Source organism: Ctenopharyngodon idella, chromosome 20 (assembly GCF_019924925.1).
Source record: "Ctenopharyngodon idella isolate HZGC_01 chromosome 20, HZGC01, whole genome shotgun sequence".
NCBI classification, from domain to species: domain Eukaryota; kingdom Metazoa; phylum Chordata; class Actinopteri; order Cypriniformes; family Xenocyprididae; genus Ctenopharyngodon; species Ctenopharyngodon idella.
This window is the reverse complement of record NC_067239.1, coordinates 12,944,912-12,968,018: the sequence shown is the minus strand read 5'-3', so window position 1 is coordinate 12,968,018 and position 23,107 is coordinate 12,944,912. Positions and strand designations below refer to the sequence as shown.

General features: G+C 37.8%; 1 protein-coding gene across 4 annotated transcripts in view; it reads right to left on the bottom strand.

Annotated features, from left to right (window-relative positions):
• myo6a (myosin VIa) overlaps positions 1-23,107 on the bottom strand; it is a 62,362-nt gene that overhangs the window by 28,721 nt on the left and 10,534 nt on the right. For all 4 annotated transcript variants that reach the window (XM_051875561.1, XM_051875557.1, XM_051875558.1 and 1 more), the window contains exons 2-9: positions 10,297-10,420; positions 3,359-3,428; positions 3,207-3,280; positions 1,815-1,944; positions 836-941; positions 608-663; positions 390-487; positions 7-171 (exon numbers count right to left, since the gene is read on the bottom strand). In XM_051875561.1, coding sequence (XP_051731521.1) covers positions 7-171; positions 390-487; positions 608-663; positions 836-941; positions 1,815-1,944; positions 3,207-3,280; positions 3,359-3,428; positions 10,297-10,413 — 816 coding nt within the window. In that variant the 5' untranslated portion in view covers positions 10,414-10,420. The remainder of the gene's footprint in view (positions 1-6; positions 172-389; positions 488-607; positions 664-835; positions 942-1,814; positions 1,945-3,206; positions 3,281-3,358; positions 3,429-10,296; positions 10,421-23,107) is intronic.

The window sequence follows — 23,107 nt, the reverse complement described above, 5'->3', positions numbered from 1 at the left end:
ACACACCCTGAAATAGTCTGGAGAGCTGAGGTGGAACTTCTCCTTGATGTCTTCAGGAGCTCCAGCACACAGCCTGTAGAAGATGTGATAGTTCCTCTCCTCCTGACCCTGCGTGCAGATACGGGACTTCTCCAAAAGGTAATGGGACACAAATCCACCTACTACTGCATTCTGGAAAACAAATCAGCACTGCATTCAAATAAATGTCTAACAAATTCATTTACAAAATCACACATTTGCATCACTATATCAATCAAAAAGACAGTAGCGCATGGTGTCGTGCCAAGCACTCAGTGGACAACAAACTCAGCGATAAACTAAAACTGTGCACTGCTATCCAAAAAGCATTACATTCATCTGTTTTAGTGAGACTTTTTAACAAGACACACCTTTTCATTAAAGTGAATCTCCACAAATTTCCCAAAGCGACTGCTGTTGTTGTTTCGGACAGTTTTGGCATTTCCAAATGCCTCGAGCAGTGGGTTTGCTGGAATTGAGTGAAAACAGAAAACAGTTGTTTCTTAGTCATATTTTCTATGACTTACATTAGTTAAAGTATAGTGGAGTACAAATTTAGATTAGTAATGGTCAGGTCATTCAAGTGTACCTTCAACTATTCTTTCATCAATGTCTTGACCTGTACCATAAGATGTAGTTAAGTACCTGTGAGAAGAGAGAGTAACCCATCTTACATTAAATTAAACATTCACAATTCCTAAATTCATATCATATCATGTATTAAGTGTAAAAACACAGGATTAAAGTGTTATGTATAAATTCATATCTTCATATTATTCAAACTATTTATAGATATATAAATGAGACCTTTCTATACCTGAGAACAAACTTGGTGTTTTCGGTCTTTCCAGCTCCTGACTCTCCTGACACAATGATGGACTGACTCATCTTCAACACCTTCATGTCACGATAGGCTTTATCCGCTAAACAAAAACAAATAAAAGGTATGAGTATATACAGGGAGTATAAATAAATATTAATTAACATATTTATTCAAACTAATAGTCTATATTTTGTGTACATCACTGAAAAGCCTTAAAGTGCCCCTATTATGCTTTTTATTAGCTTTCATGCAGTGTGTAAAATAGCTGTTTGTAAATTTAAAAGGTCTGCAAGTTTTAAAGCTCAAAGTGCACAACAAAAGAAAGAAAGAATCGATTCTGAACTGCTGAAACGAGTCGTCAGTAATTCCAGTCTTACTTCCTATTACAAACCTAATGTAACAAATTTGCACAATGCCAGCCTATGGTCTTCATTGGCTGCCCGCGAACAACGTCTGCTTTGACCCTCAAACACTGTAGTTGTAGCTGAGACTGGAAGTGTTTGGTTCGTGTTTTCGACATGTCGAGAAGACGCTGGTTTCTGTGCTGCCACTGTGCTGCAGACACTTCAAAAGGGTGAGGACTCATGCTGGAATTGATACGGTAAAACCGACGCCATAGTTACTGTTCGTATCACTTTGTATCATGTGCTGAGAAAGCCTCCGGAGCTGAAATTCAAATATGGTAATAAGCGTTTTGTTTCCGACACGTGCTGTAAGTGGTCAACCAATCACAACAGACTGTGCCATCTGACCAATCAGAGCAGAGTAGGCTCTCGGAAAGGAGGGGTTTAGAGTGACTGAATCCTTGATCTAACCGTTTCAGACACTGTGAGAAAAGTAATGATGCTGCAATGTATATTATGAGAAAATAAAGTGTTTTTTGATCTTGGATGCATGTAAACCTATTGTAGGAACCTTTAAAATAGCATAATAGGGGCACTTTAATATCACTTCCTTTGCATGAAATGTTTACCAATTGCATAAACGTGAGGTGGTAGAGTGCCCAGCGATCGGCCCCGGTACTGTTTAATGCTCTCTGGGGAATACAGCTTGGGAATCTCACAATATGGATTCACAGCAATCAGGATGTTGGCCACAAATGTCTGAAACACAAAGTAACATGAGCAGCAAGAAAGGAACTAATTATTGCATTTTTATTCTGCAGACAACCAAATACTAATAAGCATTGAAAATTTGTACATTGTACAATCTGTACAATGATTTTTTGGGAACTTCAGAAATTAAAAACATTTAATCATAGAAGAGAAGTGTGTATGAACTGCGTTTTTAATGACCACTGCTTGGTCATTATGATTTTTTTTTAAGTTTTTGAAAGAAGTCTCAACATTTGTGATTAGTCGAGTCGACTAAACGATGATGACGTCATTAATGAATAAATAAGGGGCTGTTCACACATAACATGTCATTTCCATTCCAAAGCGGTACTTTTCCATTGTTTTTCTATGTAAACACGCTAGACAGACGTGTATGACCGTTGCGCTTGTGTCTTTTGCAGTGTCTCGCGCATGACACGGCATTCTAAAAATGCGGCGCTCAAGTTCAAATCAGTTCAACATTAAAAAAAAAAAAAAAAACGCATCTCGAGACCTTGCAGTTTTCCCATTCCACTGCCCGAGTCTTGTGTTTTTGAAAGCAAAAATGCGAGCCCTGAGCCTGAACCTCGAGCTGAGACTCGAACATGGGTTGTCTTGTGCACAGCTATGGCATATGATGCTGCCCACAAATATTGATCCTACATAACAGCTTATTTTTATCAGTTCTTTTGTCTTTGTCTCTGCTCGTTCTAAATCAGATAGAAATAAAGTAGCACAGTAAAGATTACAATTATATGAATGCATTAATGAGAGCGACTGAGTATGAATTAATTGTACCTGGCAGAATCTCTCTACAAATAGTGAAGCTGTGGGTTTTAGTAACTAAGAAATAAATGCTAGAACTTTTCAGCTTCTAAGCTATTTTACTGATAAATCACAGAACAGTGTTGACAATACATTTCTGCACTACTGAATGATTCTGCTCCGTTTCACACACAGTTGAGCATGCAAGCCATTCAAAGTATACTCTATTGACCACAAGCACAGACAGTGTATGTGCACAACCAAGTGGACCCTTCTATTTCAGTGTTCAATCACAGAAAAATCATGCAGCACATGTGTGTGGACACCAGTGGATGAAAATGACTTTACATGCACATTCCGCAAGACGAAGCGGAAAGCGACCAACAGAGCAAGTGAAGCATACTTTAGGCTAAGACATCTTGCCATGTAGAGTGGACATCATGAAGTGCTGGGGACATAAAGAATAGTGTCTTCATGACAACATTTGCAATAAAGAATATACTTACATAAATCTTATCTTTACTATAGCGCACACGGACATTATTTAGAAGCGTAGCTTCATTCAAGTACATCAATGAGCCTGTAACACACACAGGAAATCATTAGTGAATGGTGTCATTTTATCCAACACATCCATTTCGAACTCATTGACACTTACAGTTGTCCTCCACATGTTTGTTGACATCATCTTCAGCAGGGAAGACTTGATTGACAGGAGCTTGAAAGTTCTGGAACACAGAGAAATGAATTTATTAATTGTATTGCATGCTAAAAGCCCATGAAAACTTTTGTACAAGACTAAATTCCAATAAGTGCCACACGCTTTCACTTGCACATGCACATACAAACAGCTCTCCGTTAGCATTAAAGGTTAATGAACACTTAATTTGGATTCTGCATGTCAGTGAAAAAAAGTGAGCAGTATTTGGAATCATGAAGCTAAGGTGTTGCTAGGGAATTGTGGAGGGTTGACAGGGTGTTGCTAGGGACCTCTAGATATGCAGATACTAAGATGTTTGCTGAGTCTCATTTCGAAGGTTGCATCCTCTGGAAGTCACATTTGTAGGCTGCATACATCATAGAGGATGCCTCATTTCACTAAAGTAACCAATACATTCCAAAGTCATAAGAAAATTACAACAATTAATAATGGTTACTTTTCTGAAATTAGACATCCTTGATGACGTATGCGACCTCCGGAGGATGCAGCCTTCGAAATGAGACATAGTGGTTGTGAGTGTTTGTTACCCTAATAATTTGTGGTGACTAATTTGTTTTTACTATGATGCTATGCTGTTGCTACGGGGTTCTGGCTGGTTTCTCAGGCCGGAAAAAAACGACATGACTGTCAGGCTGATTATGAATGTAATTTGCTTGTTACGTCTGATCGTGCTCAAACAGACTGAGTTTGTTCCAATTGCGCTCAGACGGTTTGGCAGAATGTCCTGTCATGACTCACCAATCGTTAAGTGTGTTTTATAGCGGACTGACTCAGTCTTTAGGTTTGTGCTCCTCTGACTGTCAAAGACTAGAATATGCTCCAGTCGATGGAAACAGTCTTTAAGTATGTTGAGTTCAGTCTTAGAAAGTTTCAGCTAGTCGTTAAGTGTGTCCCCAACTTAAAGGGTTTGTTCACCCAAAAATGAAAATAATGTCATTTATTACTCACCCTCATGTCGTTCTACACCCGTAAGACCTTCATTCATCTTCGAAACACAAATTAAGATATTTTTGATTAAATCCGATGGCTTAGTGAGGCCTGCATAAACAGCAATGGTACTTCCTCTCTCAAGATCCATAAGGGTACTAAAAACATATTTAAATCAGTTCATATGAGTTCAATATCTAGTGATGGCCGATTTCAAAACACTGCTTCGGAGCGTTATGAATCAGTGATTCGGATCGCGTATCAAACCACCAAACTGCTGAAATCACGTGACTTTGGCACTCCGAACCACTGATTTGATTCGTAAAGCTCCGAAGCTTCATGAAGCAGTGTTTTGAAATCGGCCATTACTAGATATTGTTAAAAAGTCATTATTTTGTTTTTCTTTTGGCGCACAAAAAATATTTTTGTCGCTTTACAATATTAAGGTAGAACCACTGAACTCACATGAACTGATTTAAACATGTTTTTAGTACCTCTATAGATCTTGAGAGAGGAAGTACCATTGCTGTCTATGCAGGCTTCGCTTAGCCATTGGATTTAATCAAAAATATCTTAATGTGTGTTCCGGAGATGAACGAAGGTCTTAGGGGTGGAGAACGACATGAGGGTGAGTAATAAATGACAATATTTTCATTTTTGGGTGAACTAACCCTTTAAGTCTATGGAATTCTGAATAACAAAGAAAAACAATAGCACTTCTCTCTTCAACAAGTTGCATAATTTGAAGTGTTATTTATTTCTAAAGCACAAATGGTGCAGGATTAGTTACATGCTGAAATTTAAAGGGTTAGTTCTCCCTAATATTAAAATTCTGCGATCATTTACTTACCCTCATGTTGTTTCAAACCCATTAGACTTTTGCTCATCTTTGATATTTTTTATATGAAATATCATCATAATGATATTTTTACTGAAACCTGAGAATCCATTGCACCAAACAATGATAATTCAAAAAGTTTATAAAGACATCGTAGAGGACATTGTATGTTTACCACATAAAGCACATCAAACTCAGTAAATGGAAGCTCAAGCGTACTTGCTTGATGTGAAAACAAACTGGTTTTCATGTGTCAAGCAATTACAGCTGAGCTTCCGTTTACTGCCCTGCATGTACTCTATGTGTGTGTTGATGTATATATATACACAATAGTAGAATAAAAGCCTAAATTAAATCTCTACATTATATAAAGTAGGGCTGGGAATTGACCCAATTTTCACGATTTGATTTCGATTCACAGGCTTGTAATTCAATTCATTTCCAATTTTGATTCAATTCGATATTGATTAAATTGGATATTTATCAGGTACAGTACATGCCAATTTTTCTCAAGGAAAAAAAATCTCTTTCAACTAATGCTGTAAACTATACAAGGAACCCTGTCAGTTGGTTCATTAGGCTTACTAAAGGTTAAAATTAACTGATTTGTATAGAAACATTTAAATTACACATATTAAAATAACATTATTAAAATAACATTATAATATTATAATATTTTTAAATGACATAATTATGTTTCTACTCCAATTAGCTTTTTGAAACATAGCCTAAACACTTAAACGGTGGCTGTTATAAACACTTGTTCTTGTTAGATGTATTTAATTATTCAAACATATTAAATATTGAAGAACAGGTTCAGAAAAAATATAAAGGATATGTAATATAGTGCACATATTTAGCAAAATGCTCCTCTCTAGAGTTCATTTTTCTAGCTATCAAGCTATGGTTGGTCACTGAATGGCTTTTCTGAGGTAAATGAATCGATATGAGTGACATAAAATCCATTGTATTGACATCTTTCTGAGGTTGAAACACTGATTCATAATAAAATTGAAAGCTGATACTATATATTATTCATGACACTATTTAATATCACAAGTAACAAAGCCTTTGATTTATTGGATGGCAGGCGCTCTACAAATAATGTATAGTGAAGTTTTGTTCACATATCAACTGAAAACAGCAAAGACTAAAAGATCGATCCTTGGGATTTAAGAATCGACATTTTCATCAAAATGAGAATCGATTAAAATCGAGAAACCAATATTGTGTCTCTTCAGAAGTCTTGGATTAAACCACTTAATCTGGATTACTTTTACAATCACTTTATGAACTTTTTTAAGCATCAAAGTTTCAGACTTTTAATTGAAGCACAGAAATCATCTTCATTTGTGTTGCAAAGATGAACAAAATTCTTACGGGTTTGAATTCTTACATTCTTATGACATGAGGGTGATTAAATGATTGCAGTATTTTAATTTTTGGGTGAACTAACCCTTTAATACTTGGGGTCTGATAGCAATATTGATGCTTGCCTTAGCAAACAACTACAACTAATTAACTACAGTTCCCACTTTATGTATTCCACCTCCATGCTTCTGTTCTGATATCAGACAGTAGTGTGTCCTCCACACACTCACACACACACTCTTATAGCGTGTGAACAGACAACCCATTGTGCTTTCACAACTCAGCGACATCACACTGCACACAAATCACATGGGCTAGATGTAATGCTGCACACAACACTCGGTCTTGTAGTTGTCAGACGTGAAAACACACACACAAACACACACAGAGTTATTGCTACTGTAATGTGTGTAAAGCTCCAGAGAGGGCCGGACTCCATATGGGCAACAGGATGTGTTTGCAGCAGCTCTGAAAACAGACGCATTCAGCCATAGAGTTTAAATCATTCTGCTGCTTGTGCAAAGAATCTGAGTGCAAAAAATGGTTTTGACAGAAACATGACAAGAAATGAGAGTACCTCATTATGAGATCGTATTAGCAGTTCCTTGTTCTTAAAGCACAAGCATTTTATTAAAAGCCCTTAAATCAACTGAACATTCTCTTGGGAATGCGGTTTTTAATGAGATTTTCACTGGTGTTCCTTGACAACCAGTAGGAGAGTGAGTACTTTCATTTCCACCCTGAACTATAAGTCATGTCTATCTTTGTTTTCTACAGAACTGTGGCTCCTATTCATCCTTCCCCATTTCAGTCATTTTAACAATAACCACCTTGAAACAAAGCAAGTTTTGTATACTTAAGGTTTGTGAGACTTATGTTCTTATGACAACGTTCAGTTAAAGATAGACATTTTAATAGTACATTAAAGCTATATTCAGATGAACGATCAGTCAGTAATGATTACAGTTTTTTTGATAAGTTTCATGAACCTTGAAAATACAAAACTCCCTTTATTTCAAGACGGACAAGGCTGAAAGCAATGATAACTTGCAGCTCAGTAAGTCAGTCATTTAATGATTCATTAACCACTCTAATGGATTCAGTGGGTTCAGGATTCTTTAGAATGATTCAAACAGGTAATGTGAGTTTTTTTGGCAATTAATTAATTATAACAGCTGGCTCATAATCAAGCACAGTCATTTGTGAGAAAGAGGTTTTCTTGCCATTGGTTTACTGTTCTCATCACAATTCATTTAGATCGCAAATTCACATCACTCAAATCAGGTACAACATGTTTTTTCTTATAAACTTTAACACACAATGAGAAACTAATTTTCATATCTTTCATTGTTGGTTAAACAACAACAATAAAAGGTTGTGAGTCCAATCAAAGATGTCAATTTGTCTGTCATGAATCTCGAACAAATAGATGTCAGCATTGGGAGGTTGGGTGACACGACCCTTGAAAACCACAGTACGACACAAAGCAGAAAAATTAGGATAAACATGGTTTGTGCTGAACACAAAGCATTTCGTGGGGCTCACTGTTTGAAGTCCACAGTAAAATCTGAAACAAAACCTACAGAGAACAACTGCTGAAAGTCAAAACTAAAAACAATGATTTTTATACACTAATCAGGCATAACATTATGACCACCTTCCTAATATTGTGTTGGTCCCACTTTTGCTACCAAAACAGCCCTGACCCGTCGAGGCATGGACTCCACTAGACCCCTGAAGGTGCTCTGTGGTATCTGGCACCAAGATGTTAGCAGCAGATCCTTTAAATCCTGTAAGTTGCGAGGTGGGGCCTCAATGGATCGGACTTGTTTGTTCAGCACATCCCACAGATGCTCGACTGGATTGAGATCTGGGGAATTTGGATGCCAAGTCAACACCTCAAACTCATTGTTGTGCTTCTCTAACCATTCCTGAACCTCTGTGGCAGAGCGCATTATCCTGCTGAAAGAGGCCACAGCCACCAGGGAATACTGTTTCCATGAAAGGGTGTACATGGCCTGCAACAATGCTTAGGTAGGTGGTACGTGTCAAAGTAACATCCACATGGATGCCAGGACCCAAGGTTTCCCAGCAGAACATTGCCCAAAGCATCACACTGCCTCCGTCGGCTTGCCTTCTTCCAATAGTGCATCCTGGCGCCATGTGTTCCCCAGGAAAGCGACGCACACGTACCCGGCAATCCACGTGATGTAAAAGAAAATGTGATTCATCAGACCAGGCCACCTTCTTCCATTGCTCCGTGGTCCAGTTCTGATGCTCAAGTGCCCACTGTTGGCACTTTTTGTGGTGGACAGGGGTCAGCATGGGCACCCTGACTGGTCTGCGGCTATGCAGCCCCACATGCAACAAACTGCAATGCACTGTGTATTCTGACACCTTGCTGTCAGAACCAGCATTAACTTTAGCAATTTGAGCTACAGTAGCTCGTCTGTCCAACCTTCGCTCCCCACGTGCATCAATGAGCCTTGGCCGCCCATGACCCAGTCGCCAGTTCACCACTGTTCCTTCCTTGGACCACTTTTGATAGATACTGACCACTGCAGACCAGGAACACCCCACAAGAGCTGCAGTTTTGGAGATGCTCTGTCCCAGTCTTCTGGCCATTACAATTCGGTCCTTGTCAAACTCGCTCAAATCCTTACGCTTGCCCATTTTTCCTGCTTCTAACACATCAACTTTGAGGACAAAATGTTCACTTGCTGCCTAATATATCCCACCAACTAACAGGTGCCGTGATGAAGAAATAATCAGTGTTATTCACTTCACCTGTCAGTGATCATAATGTTATGCCTGATCAGTGTATATTCCGTTTCATGAATATCTCTCACTAAATCCAATTCTACAGGTTTAAACCTTAGACTTTTCAGCTTGTAAGGCTACAAAAAAAAAAAAAAAAAAAAAAAAAAAAAAAAAATGCAGGCTCAAATGATGAGCTAATGCTGCTAATGCAGCTAATGCATTTCATTAATTAACTGCTTTAGTTAACATGAACTAAGAATTAAGAATACTTCTACAGAATGTATTAATCTTAGTTAATTTTAGTTTCAACATTTAGTAATACATTATTAAAACAGATGTTGGAATTTGTTAATATTAGTTAATGCACTATGAACTAACGAACAAACAATGAACAGATGGATTTTTATTAACTAACATTAACAAAGATTAATAAACACTGTAACAAATGTATTCGGTCATCATTGTTGTTCCAAAACTCTATGACTGTCTTTCTTCTGTGGAACATAAAATAGCGTATTTTGATAAATGAAAGAGTTTTTTTCTTCAAAATACCTTTTATTTGTATTCAGCAGAAGAAAGAAAAATCATACAGGTTTGCAACGACATGAGGGTGAGTAAATGATTAATTTTTTTTTCACATTTGAGTGAACTATCCCTTTAAACCAGATGTGTTATTATACTCAATATAAACATGATAACAGTTTAACTTGCTCAGCAAGATTCAAATTTTTGATCTGACATGACAGTACATGACCTTTAAACATAAACTGAATAAAAGACTTAATGTAGAGCCCTTGTGAGTGCATCATTTACTTCCGTTGGATAATGAACTGCATTTTCTGACACATAATAAATGCAATAATGTACAAAAAGAGCTTGTGTAACTGGAAACATTTGGGTTCATGTACTTGCACGCAGCATGTTTCGGCCTTAAACATGACACTGTGTTCATGTGATTTCTGCAGAAGCTACTCCTCACCTTCCCTCTCTGGTTGAGAGGTTCGATGGTCAGACTATCGGCACTGATGTCGATGATTCTGCCCAGCTGGAACCCATCCGTGGGGTGGGGCGCCCACACCGGCTTTCCATCATCCATTTCACCACTGAGGAAGAAAAATAGGAGAACAATCAAACGCCAATTGAAGAAGAACAGAGAATGACTGAGGTCTAGAATACTGACAATCACTGAAAATGTTAGTTTGCCTCTGGCTTTTTTCTTTTTCTTTTTTACACTTCAGAACTTTCATTAAAAGTAATTAAAAGAATCTATAATATTTTACAATTTAGTATTACTGTACATTCAAATACGAAATTACATGCAAACATGTTTAGCAAAGTTTAATGCTATTTGCAACTATTTAAATGTACAGTTCTTCTAGAGGGTCCTTCTACGATAAATATTGAAAATCATGTCCAAGCAGCTCTACATTCCATTCTGTTTGTATATTTGATTTTATTTTTTATTGCCTAATTCAGAAAATTTTATACAGCAGAGGTTTTAATAAGAACAGATTAAGAAAACTGTATCTGCCCTCACAAATTAAAATGTGAAAATTGTGTGGTTAAATTGTCACAATATTAAATAAAATTTATCTTTCGCATTTTCAAAACAGTATTTCAAATTTCTGATTTAGCTTCAGAAAACAATATCTATTATGCAACTGTAAATAAATGTTTGTAACTTGGCCACTGGCCATATTAGGATGTGTTTCATTAGAAAGACTAATGACTACTGAGGGAAAGATAAATGGAGCAAAACACAGAGAGCTGCTTTATCCAGATCACTTAACTCAGACTCCAGAATGAACACAAATCTTTCTGCATGACATCAAGCCAAAGTACAGCCAGGACAACAATGGAGTGACTATGGTGCAAGTCTCCAAACGTCTGAATACAACATAATTTAAAAACATCTTGTATATATTTGACAGATTGTTTACCGTCAAGTTAAAAGTAGTTGAGCTTTTTTCACTTAAACAGAAGCACAATACAATAATACTAATAACTGAACCAAAAATAAAAGATAAAAAATTCTCAGATACCCCATAACTTGCCACCACATCTGTTCAAACATGGTTCTATCTCCCCTAACCACTGCGGTTAGTCTCTCCATTGGTAAAGTTCTAAAGATTTCTCGATACCAGAGTGAAAGTAAAGGGGGTCTAGAGTGAATCCACTCAATTAGAATGCATTTTCTAGTGAGTAACAGAAGCCTATCACAGAGTAGAAACTGGTTAGCAGATAAAGCAATGTCTTTTGCTGGCAGACCAAGTACGAAAAACCCAGCCCAATACCTAAAAAAAAAAAAAAAAAAAAAAAAGTCCCTGGGTGCAAAATCTGAAAAACCAACAGTAAGTGAGATATATTGAATTTTCTCTTCAAAACATGCAGTTTTTGCCATTTCCAGACGTACTTTAAAGGGTTAGTTCACCCAAAAATGAAAATTTTGTCATTAATGACTCACCCTCGTGCCGTTTTACACCCGTAAGACCTTCATTGATCTTCGGAACACAAATTAAGATATTTTTTTTTAAATCCGATGGCTCCGTGAGGCCTACATAGGGAGCAATGACATTTCCTTTCTCAAGATCCATAAAGGTACTAAAAACATATTTAAATCAGTTCATGTGAGTACAGTGGTTCAATATTAATATTATAAAGCGACGAGAATATTTTTGGTGCGCCAAAAAAACCCCAAAATAACGACTTATTTAGTGATGGCCGATTTCAAAACACTGCTTCAGGAAGATTCAGAGCGTAATGAATCAGCGTGTCGAATCATGATTCGGATCGCGTGTCAAACCGCCAAACTGCTGAAATCACGTGACTCTGGCGCTCCGAACTGCGGATTCGACACGCTGATTCATTATGCTCCGAAGCTTCCTGAAGCAGTGTTTTGAAATCGGCCATCACTAAATAATTCGTTATTTTGTTTTTTTTTGGCGCACCAAAAACATTCTCGTCGCTTTATAATATTAATATTGAACCACTGTACTAACATGAACTGATTTAAATATGTTTTTAGTACCTTTATGGATCTTGAGAGAGGAAACGTCATTGCTCCCTATGTAGGCCTCACGGAGCCATCGGATTTAAACAAAAATATCTAAATTTGCATTCCGAAGATTAACGAAGGACTTACGGGTCTGGAACGGCACGAGGGTGAGTAATAAATGACAGAATTTTTATTTTTGGGTGAACTAACCCTTTAACAAACTCCTCCTAGAGCTTTAATCAGATTAACATCATTTTTGGTAAGTCTAATCTAAAGGCCTTTGAGAGTTAAATTGCGAAGATCTTGAGTTTTCGCTAAAGGGCGTGTCCGTGGTGGCCTGACAAAATTTGATGTTCCGCCATGAAACAGAAAGTTGTTGTAACTCGAGCATACAATCCCCGACCTTCCCCAAACTTTACATGTTTTATTAGAGTCCTGGCCTGAAGACATGGCAATATTCAGTTACAGTCATAGCGATGGTAAATTGCAAAGATCTTGATTTTTCGTTGAACGGCGTGTCCGTGGCGGCTAGACAAACAGGAAGCTGTTGTAAGTCAGGCATACAATATCTGATCTGCTCCAAACTTCACGTGTTTGATAAGAGTCCTGGCCTAAAGACATCTACATGCAAATATTCAGTTAGTCATAGCGCCACCTGCTGGCAACAGGAAGTGAAGTGTTTAACACTGTGATGCACTACTAGCAACATACTAAAATATGAAATTGAGTACTAAACATGCTAGAAACAAACTAAAACATGCTAGCAACACTTAGCTGAGTGCTAAAGCATGCTATTATCGTCATGAAACAGGAAGTTGTTGTAACTTGAGCATACAATGTCCGATCTGCAACAAACTTCACGTTTGATAAGTGCCCTGGCCTGAAGACATCTACATGCCAAAATTTAGTTACAGTCATATCGCCACCAGCTGGTAGCAGTAAGTGTGGCAAATACAAATGACTGATGTTGTTCTCCTATATTTATATACTTAAATGCATATTGCCCACCGTGCTCTGTTTTCCTAAAGCCACCAGGTGGCAGTGGCACGGTGCGAGGGCCCTTTTATCGCGGCTTGCAGCTTTAATTTGTATTGTGTTTTGACCAGTCTACTGCAAGGGAATATTCTTCTGATTGATTTAACTCTATCTGCCCAGTTGTCATCAATATACTCATTACTGAGATATCTCCTCCATGTACGCCAAATATGATCAATACCACTGTGATCCACTGTGAATAAAGAAGAAATTAAACTTTTGAAATAAGGCGTTGCGTATCAGTCAATTTCAACAAAAAGGATAAATAAAAGATAAAATATCGCTGTATACTGGCATATTCCCAAGAGGCTTGAGGTTACCTGAGTTAATAAAATGGTGAATGTTCATGTTAGAAGCAGTTTATTCTGCTTCTAAAATCTGAAATATATGTATTCCACAATTATTGGGATCCCATCACTTCATACTTTGTGCAACAAACCCTTTTCCAAGATAACAGCTTTGGATCTTCATATACATTTTTATTTTTATTTTTTAATTAAATCCACTATAAGGAGAATAATCCTGGAATGTTTTCATCAAAAACCTTAATTTCTTTTCGACTGAAGAAAGAAGGACATGGACATCTTGTATGACATGGGGGTGAGTAAATTGTCAGGAAATTTTAATATGAAAGTGAACTAATCTTTTAATGATCTGACAGATTTTTCACCTTCTGTCAGTTAAAGCTAACTGATCTACTACTCAGGATGTGTTTTACAGCCTTAAGTCATGACGTCTGTAGGCTTGCTTATAAAATTCAGCTGTCTTTGCTTACCACACCTCAACAAGTAAAGGAAATCATTGCAGTTATTGCATTTGAGCAATGTCAGTGTGGCACACATGGGTCAGATTTAAAGTATCTCACAAAAGTGAGTACACCCCTCACATTTCAGCAATCATTTTAGTATATCTTCTCAAGGGACAATACTATAGAAATGAAACTTGGATATATGCAGCTTGTATAGCAGTATAGATTTACTGTCCTCTGAAAATAACTCAATATACAGCCATTATTGTCAAAATAGCTAGCAACTAAAGTGAGTACACACTAAATGATAACAGCTGTACGTCATTTAATCATGCAAAGCCACATGTCCTATTCATCATGTACATGTTTTTGTCTGCTTGATAGGACCATACAAATTTGTGTATCTTGTATTAGAGCAGTTAAAATTTGGTGCTTTGAGTACAATTCTCTCATACTGAAAACTAGATGTTCAACATGGCACCTCATGGCAAAGAACTCTCAGAGGATTTGAGAATTAGAATTGTTGCTCTCCACAAAGATGGCCTAGGCTATAAGAAGATCGGTAACACCGTGGCCAGGGTCATTCAGAGGTTTTCCAAGATGGGTTCCACTCGGAACAGGCCTTGCAAGTGTCGATCAAAGAAGTTGAGTCCTCGTGCTGTGCGTCAGGTGCATGAGTGCTGCCAGCATTGCTTTAGAGGTTGCAGAAGCGGGAGGTCAGCTTGTCAGTGCTCAGACCATAGGGCGCACGCTGCAACAAGTCGGTTTGCATGGCCGTCGTCCCACAAGGAAGCATCTTCTGAAGCTGGCTCACAAGAAACCCCGCGGACAGTTTGCTGAAGACAACCCGTCCAAGAGCATGAATTACTGGAACAATGTCCCGTGGTCTGATGAGATTAAGATAAACTTGTTTGGCTCAGATGGTGTCCAGCATGTGTGGCAACGCCCTGGTGAGGAGTACCAAGAAAATTGTGTCTTGCCTACAGTCAAGCATGGTGGTGGTAGCATCATGGTCTGGGGTTGCATGAGTGCTGCTGGTACTGGGGAGCTGCTCTTCATTGAGGGAAACTTGGATTCCAACATGTACTGTGACATTCTGAAGCAGAACATGATGCCCTCCCTTCAGAAACTGGGCCGAACGGCAGTTTTCCAACATGATAACGACCCTAAACACACCGCCAAGATGACAACTGCCTTGCTGAAGAAGCTGAAGGTGAAGGTGATGGAGTGGCCAAGTATGTCTACAGACCTGAACCCTATTGAGCACCTGTGGGGCATCCTCAAGCGGAAGGTGGAGAAGCGCCATGTGTCTAAGATCCAGCAGCTCCGTGATGTCATTATGGAGGAGTGGAAGAGGATCCCAGCAACAACTTGTGCAGCTCTGGTGAATTCCATGCCCAGGAGGATTAAGGCAGTGCTAGATAACAGTGGTGCTCACACAAAATATTGACACTTTGGACACAGTTTTGACATGTTCACTTAGGGTGTACTCACTTTTGTTGTCAGTTATTTAGACAATAATGACTGTATGTTGAGTTATTTTTAGAGGACAGTAAATCTATACTGCTATACAAGCTGCACATTGACTACTCTAAAGTATATCCAATTTTCATTTCTATAGTATTGTCCCTTGAGAATATATAATAAAATGGTTGCTGAAATGTGAGGGGTGTACTCACTTTTGTGAGATACTGTATATGGGTTAGGAAAGTCCTTCCTGACATGACAAGAACAACTCATATTTCCACAGCTAAAAGTAAAGAAGGGAATTCTTCAGCCAAGTATCCTGGACAGGTAAGTCACAGACTATCAGCCCACATCCAGGTCAAAAAGTTGGAGCACTGCTGCCAAATTGAGAGCAGACACCTGATGCTTACTGTGCAACTCTCACATCACGTCTTCCAAAACCAGTTTGGCAGTAAAACAGCCTCTGGGTCTAGGATTGGCATGTCAAAGCAAGAACACTACAAAGCCAACTGCCACCTGGATCTGTGGACTTCCCCGCATCACATTGTATCACCATCCTCATCGCCTTTCACACTTGCCTGGAGACTTTAAACACATCCACTACCTTTGTTTTTATTTTAATTCAAAAAACATCTCTGTTGTGTTTTACTGTGAATCCCACCGCCTTTAGATGCAACACCTGATTAGTGTTTGAAATTTTGCAACACCAATGTCCTCTTTTCTTCATGCTCAAAACCAGAGAAAAAAATATATAAGGTCAAAGTTTACAAAGTAACTTATTGTCAAGGTTGTAAAATTTATTGAGTATAACTGGATCTATGCAAACTTGAACCCATTATGTCTTCCTGGTCTCGTGTTGCTGTATAATCATTTCCATTTATGGGTCAATGACATACAAAAGTATCCATAAACTAGATTTTCCCCTATCTTTATTAACAACTTCTTATTCATGTTCATTTCCAATGGTTTGGAAAAACCTTTTTACAATTTTAACATTCAGTATCTACAAAACAAAAGTTATCATATGGTGTAACCATCAAGTAAAAAGTAATAACATATGTAAAGGTATACTATGCAACTTTTGGCCCTCTAGCAGTTAAAAAACAAAACTGTATGTATTTTGCGGAAGAACGTTGTTTTTTTTGTTGTGCTTCAGCTCTGCGTGACTGTGCGGATGAATATGGTTATCCCACTGCTCATAAAAACATACTAGGCTTAAGAGATATGACCAGTTTCGATGGAAAGAAAGCTGACTAGCTGAAGGCATTACTGTAGCTATACCCATTAATAGATGGTACTTCCTTGAAAAGCACAGCGCTACAGCAACCATAATGAAATAAGCCTTCACAATAGATAATGCTTTACAATGTACTCTGTTAGACAGCTTCATATGGCAATTTATCTGTTCAATAAAATACCTTACCTGTTGAGTAATAAAAACGCCATCTCTGCGTCACTTTTACAATATTTAAAATCCCTCTGTTCTCACCATCTCTGAAAATCCAAGCCAATGTTGATTCTGGTTTTATTACGAGCTCTGTCATGTTCTCTTTTTGCCAGCAGACTCTCCTCTGTTCTGCGTTTGTCTAAAACAGGTGATTCCCCCGGAGTTTGGAGATTTAGCTGCTCCACATCAACCTTCCTCGCTAGTTGTGACAACTAACCTATGCCACTCCCACACCATATACGCGCCAAAGTACCCGGAGCAACTTTTCTCTATTTACGGACATGACGAGAGACACACAGGCAAGTGGCGCATGTATGCAATTTTCTGCGAAAGCCACCCTTTCATGTCTTAAATATAAACACTTATAACAGGCGTACCATAGTGAATCAGGATTTGGAAGGACTGATGATGTGTTGACTCATTTTGTTCATTTTGAACAACAACAACAAAAGTATACCTTTAAATATGTGTACACATCTTAATCACTATTTTCAAAAAAAAAATTTTTTTTTTAATTTTAAAATATTTTTCAAGGTAAATTTCATGAAATATTAATTCATAAATATCATTAGTTTTCTATGTCACAACACATGACATTTCAAAACCTGAACTCACTTTGCCTTGTCAGAGAAGCCTGTCATTTGAGATTTTTTTCAAATATTAAGCAATGAAGTTGTTTCAGTTTAAAATAAAATATGTAAAATGTTTCTTTTATTCTTTTACATCATTAAGATATGAGAACAGTTGACATAATGACAAAGCAATTTTTTGGCAAGGGAGGTAGTGCCTCCTCAAAAAATTAGGATGAGAAAATAATCCATATTACAAAAATAAAACAACACAAATATTACAAAATGTGATTATAAAAAGTGTACAAGTCACTCGTTTTTCTAAAGTAACGCTGTCCAACAGCGACACCCTCAGGTAAAGTTACAGCAGGAGTCTGCGTCTCTCGTGCCTCCACTGAACTCATAGAGAAAAAAAGTGTGCACCTCTAAAGTGTGCGGTAAGTTTTGTGGGAGTAATAGAGAATGAATGGGGAAAAGTCACGTAAGAGGAGGCAATGCCTCCATCGCACTATGATTGGATATGATTGGTTTGTGTGATAAATCCCGCCTTGTTTACGTGCGGGTTAGTCTAAATGAACAAAATGATGAGGTCAGTGGGAAGACTAATTAAAAAGTAAGTAAACAACTCACACACTTATATATCACCGCTTTATGTCACGTCAAAATCAAACTTGAAATGGCCTGAAATCATGACGACTGCGGGGGTTTTAGTGAACAATCAGCATGGTGAAATTAAAGATACATCTTTGTGTCTGTAACAGAGTGTTTACCACGCATGACTGATGATCACTTTATAATATTAAAGTTAAACCACTGTAGTCACATGCACTGTTTAAATATGTTTTTAGTAGCTTTCTGGGCATTGAAAAAGGGAGTGTTATTGCTGGTGATGCAGGCCTCACTGAGCCATCAGATTTTATCAAAAAAATATCTTAATTTGTGTTCCGAAGATGAACGAAGGTCTTACGGGTGTGGAACGACATGAGGGTGAGTAATTAATGACATGATATTCATTTTTGGGTGAACTAACCCTTTAAGGTAAGTTGCATGCAATTATGCATAATTTATAGTTATTACTACAGCAACTGCATGTAAACTGTATCAAGGCCACTGTAAAATAAAGTGTTACCCAAATGTGGAACACTGTTAAATGTAATTACCATTGAACACATGTGGGGGTGGATTTACTTGTGTGGGTTTACTGTAATTATTTTCAGTCACAACCTATTTCACAACACTCTAAAAAGCCTACACCAAATGCAATGAAGTTACTTAAAATTATAGCCCAAAATGTATTACAGTGTATTTAAATAAGAGTATAATTTCTTTCATTCTGTTCCTACAAAATGAAAATCCTAACCTAATCAACCCAGATAGATCACTGGAAAAGATTTTGTCTTCTACAAAAGAGCAATAAAAACTGAGCATGTCTTTAAATTGATTGCAGATCTTCATCATGAACTGTGAAATACAGAAATATATCAAAACGAACATTGTGGATAGAAGCACTATTGAATATTAGTGGTTCAACGGATCACAAAACTCAAGGTTCGGATCATATCACAGTTATTAAGTCACGGATCGGATCATTTTTCGGATCAGCACAAAAAATAAATAAATAAATAAATAAATAAAAATTGGGGGGTGGGGGGTAACTTTGCATTTATTACTTAGCCCACTTTAACTACTCCGATAACACAGAAGAAACTACTAGCCTAACTAATACATTATTAAAGGCAAGTGAACAGACTGTAAAAAGAACAAATATTGTACACTAATTACAAGCATAGATAAATACAACATAAAGTTACAAATAAAGTATAAGGTCTAACTGTAGTATTAATTTTCGTGTACAGAAATGTAATAATAAAATGTAAAATGACACTGTTCACTGTATAAATTTAATATATATTAATCTTTGTTAAAACTGTGTTTTGTTATTTGATTTACATGACAGACAACAGCAGGTATTTATAGGTTGCTGTCACTTTAAGAGTAAGACCCCATGCACGCACACATCCGATAGATAGGCTACACATCCGAATTCTCACCTCGTTCAATTAAGACATAACCGAATGTGTTTACGGGAATACTTGCCAAGAGGGGTATTTTGACTGACATAATGCGTGTATGTGTCCATCCAAGTGCATTGAGGACGCGAAAGAGAAATCAGTTTGGAGTTTGCGAGCTATCTGAAACGCGCCTCTCTGTGTGCGCGCGCGAGCCTTGTATGTGCATCTGTGCGCACCGATAACAGCGTGGCGTGCGATACGGAATTAAATCCTCTTTTGCCTCTTCTAGCGCTGGAATTTAATGTGTAAACTAGCAAGACAAAACACGTGCAAATGCCTTTCACTTTATTGCGGTCAAACTTGCAATTGATCCGCGAATCACCTGCGTGCCGAACCGTGGGGCTTGGTCCGTATACGGATCAACAACGATCCGTTTAACCACTATTGAAAATATATTGCCATTTTCTGACTGGAGTCTATAATTCACACAGTGTAATAATCTATGCTTCTTGTCAACAATGTCTGTGGAGCGACTCACATTTGACTCATATACTGCTGTACTGTATTATACTGTTTATAGTATGATAAATGTCTTTACTGTCATTTTGGATCACTTTAATGCGTCTTTACTGAATAAAAGTAATAATTAAAATCTTACTTACCCCAGGCAGTGTATCACAGTTTCCACAAAAATATTAAGCAGCAAAAACTGCTTTCAACATTGATAATAAATATTTCATGAGCAGCAAATAAGCATATTATAAAAAATTCTTAAGGATCATGTGACTGAAAACTGGAGTAATGATGCTATAATAATATTTCACAACATTATTGTTTTACTGTATTTTTGATCAAATAAATGCAGCCTTGGTGAGCAGAAGAGACTTCTTTTAAAAATATTAAAGAAAAAAATCATAATTATTCCAAACTTGACCAGTAGTATACATCACAAGTTGTGCATTGATGACAATTACTTTTACCATGTAAAGAGTGCTTGTGTCCCGTCTGGTTTTGATTTATAAACAAATTACCTGTAAAGAGTAGTGATGGGAGATCCAATTATTTTCTGTTATTTAGGACACTTCTCTCATCAATATCTATTAGCTCTGAAGCTTACGCCCAGTTAGACAATTCCAGTAATTCCAGTAAAAAAAACAAACCTGAATGCTACACCTTACAATGGAATTATAGAAGACAGTAGTCCCAGCAGTAGCAGTAATCCCTCCCTTTGCTGCTATAACAGCTTCTGTGTGTCTGGGAAGGCCTTTCTCTATGATGTTTGAACATGGATGCAGAGCTTTGCTCCTATTCAGACACAAGAGCATCAGTGAGGTCTGGCGACAAGTTTGCTTTGCAATCCAATTCATCTCAAAGCTGTTCAGTGAGTTCAAGTCTGGGGTTTGTGCAGGCCAGTCAAGCTTTTTCACAATAGACTCAGTAAACAGACTTTGCTTTGAAAATATATCCTATCCTGCATAGGAAAATTGAATAGCTGGAACTATTGCCAAAAAAACTAATAATTCGCTATTTGCTCTCTCAGAATCACTGGAATAACTAAACATACAGCTATATCACGTTCATAGCATTAAAGTCATAACTGAAATCCTTTGGTACTACATAATGAAAAGGGATTTTCAGCATAAACAGTTTACATCAGTGTTGTACGTGGTTGTTTATTCTAGCTTCTGAGTTTTCCCAAGTATTCCTGTTGGATTTATTAAATCTCTATCTCATTTTTTGTTCTCTATCTTCTTCGGCGTGCGCTCCATTACAGCCACAATGTGACAGTAAGTGTTAAAATAGTTTAATTTCCTCTAAAATGTCATGCAGTCCTTTTTTATAATTGTATTACTATGCATACAGATTAAGTGTAAATGTAAAAGAAATAGTGATCAGTTACAGAATCTAAATTCATCCATTTTCCCTTATACAAATAAAAACAATTTAACATTAAAGCTGCAAGCAGCGATGAAATGAATCAATCTCCCTCGCACCCGGGCTCACCGCCACCCGTTGGCCTTAGGAAAACAGTGAACAGTGGGCGACATGCATGTAAACGAGTAAATACTGGAGAACTATGGCAAAGTCATTTCAAAGTGCCACCCTTCCTCCTGCCAACAGGTGGTGCTTTGACTGTAACTGAATATTGCCATGTAGATGTCTTCAGGCCAGGACTATTATCAAACATGTGAAGTTTGGAGCAATTCAGACATCGTATGTGCCTGAGTTACAACAACTTCCTGTTTCGTGGCGTTAATCGCATACTTTAGCACTTTATCGTGTTTCTAGCATGTTTGATACTCCGTGGGATATTGAAATGAGTTTCTGGGAGTGAATTACAGTGCAAAGCATGCCATTTCCTGTTGCCAGCAGGTGGCGCTATGGCTAACTGAATATTGGCATATAGATGTCTTTAGACCAAGACTCTTATCACACATGTGAAGTTTGCGGCAGATCGTACATTGTATGCCTGAGTTACAACAACTTCCTCTTTCATGGCGAAACATCAAAATTTGTCAGGCTGCCACGGACACGCCGTTCAACAAAAACTCAAGATCTTTGCAATTTAACATCGCTAAGGCCTTAAGATTAGACAGACCAAATATGATGTTGATCTGGTTAAATCTCTATGAGGAGTTAATCACAATGTAAAACATGTCATTTCCTGTTACCCAGAGGTGGCGCTATGACTGTAACTGAATATTGCCATGTAGATCTCTTCAGGCCAGGACTCTAATAAAACATGTGACGTTTGGGGCAGATCAGACATTGTATGCCCGAGTTACAACAACTTCCTGTTTCATGGCGAAACATCGAACTTTGTCAGGCCGCCATGGACACGCCCTTTAGCGAAAACTCAAGATCTTTGCAATTTAACGTCGCAAAGGCCTTTAGATTAGACTGACCAAATACGATGTTGATCTGATTAAAGCTCTAGGAGGAGTTCGTTAAAGTACAACGTCTGGAAATGGCAAAAACTGCACAAATTTTGCAGAAAAAATTTAAAAATATCTGACTTCCTGTTGGGTTTTCAGATTTTGCACCCAGGGACTTTTTCGTAGGTATAGGGCTGTTACATGTGTGTACCGAATTTCATACCTGTACATGAAATGTAGCGCAAAGGGCGCTTAATTTAGATTTTGTAGGTGGCGCTATTGGGCCATTTTGCCACACCTAATTCTGAAAACCTTATCAGATGTAAATGTTCGCCACTTCTGACATGTGTGTAAAGTTTCATGAGTTTGAGCATGTTCAGGCCCTCAAAAATGTGATTCATTTCGGAGAAGAAGAAGAATTGAACGAGCAACATGTGTGATAAGAGTCCTGGCCACCTGTTGGCAGCAGGAAGTGTGGCACGTTGAAATGACTTTGCCATAATTCTTCTGTATTTACTCGCTTACATGCATGTTGCCCTCTGTTCACTGATTTCCTAAGGCCACCAGGTGGTGGTGAGTCTGGGTGCGTGGGCCCTTTCATCGCTGCCTGCAGCTTTAATTATTATTATTATTATTATTAT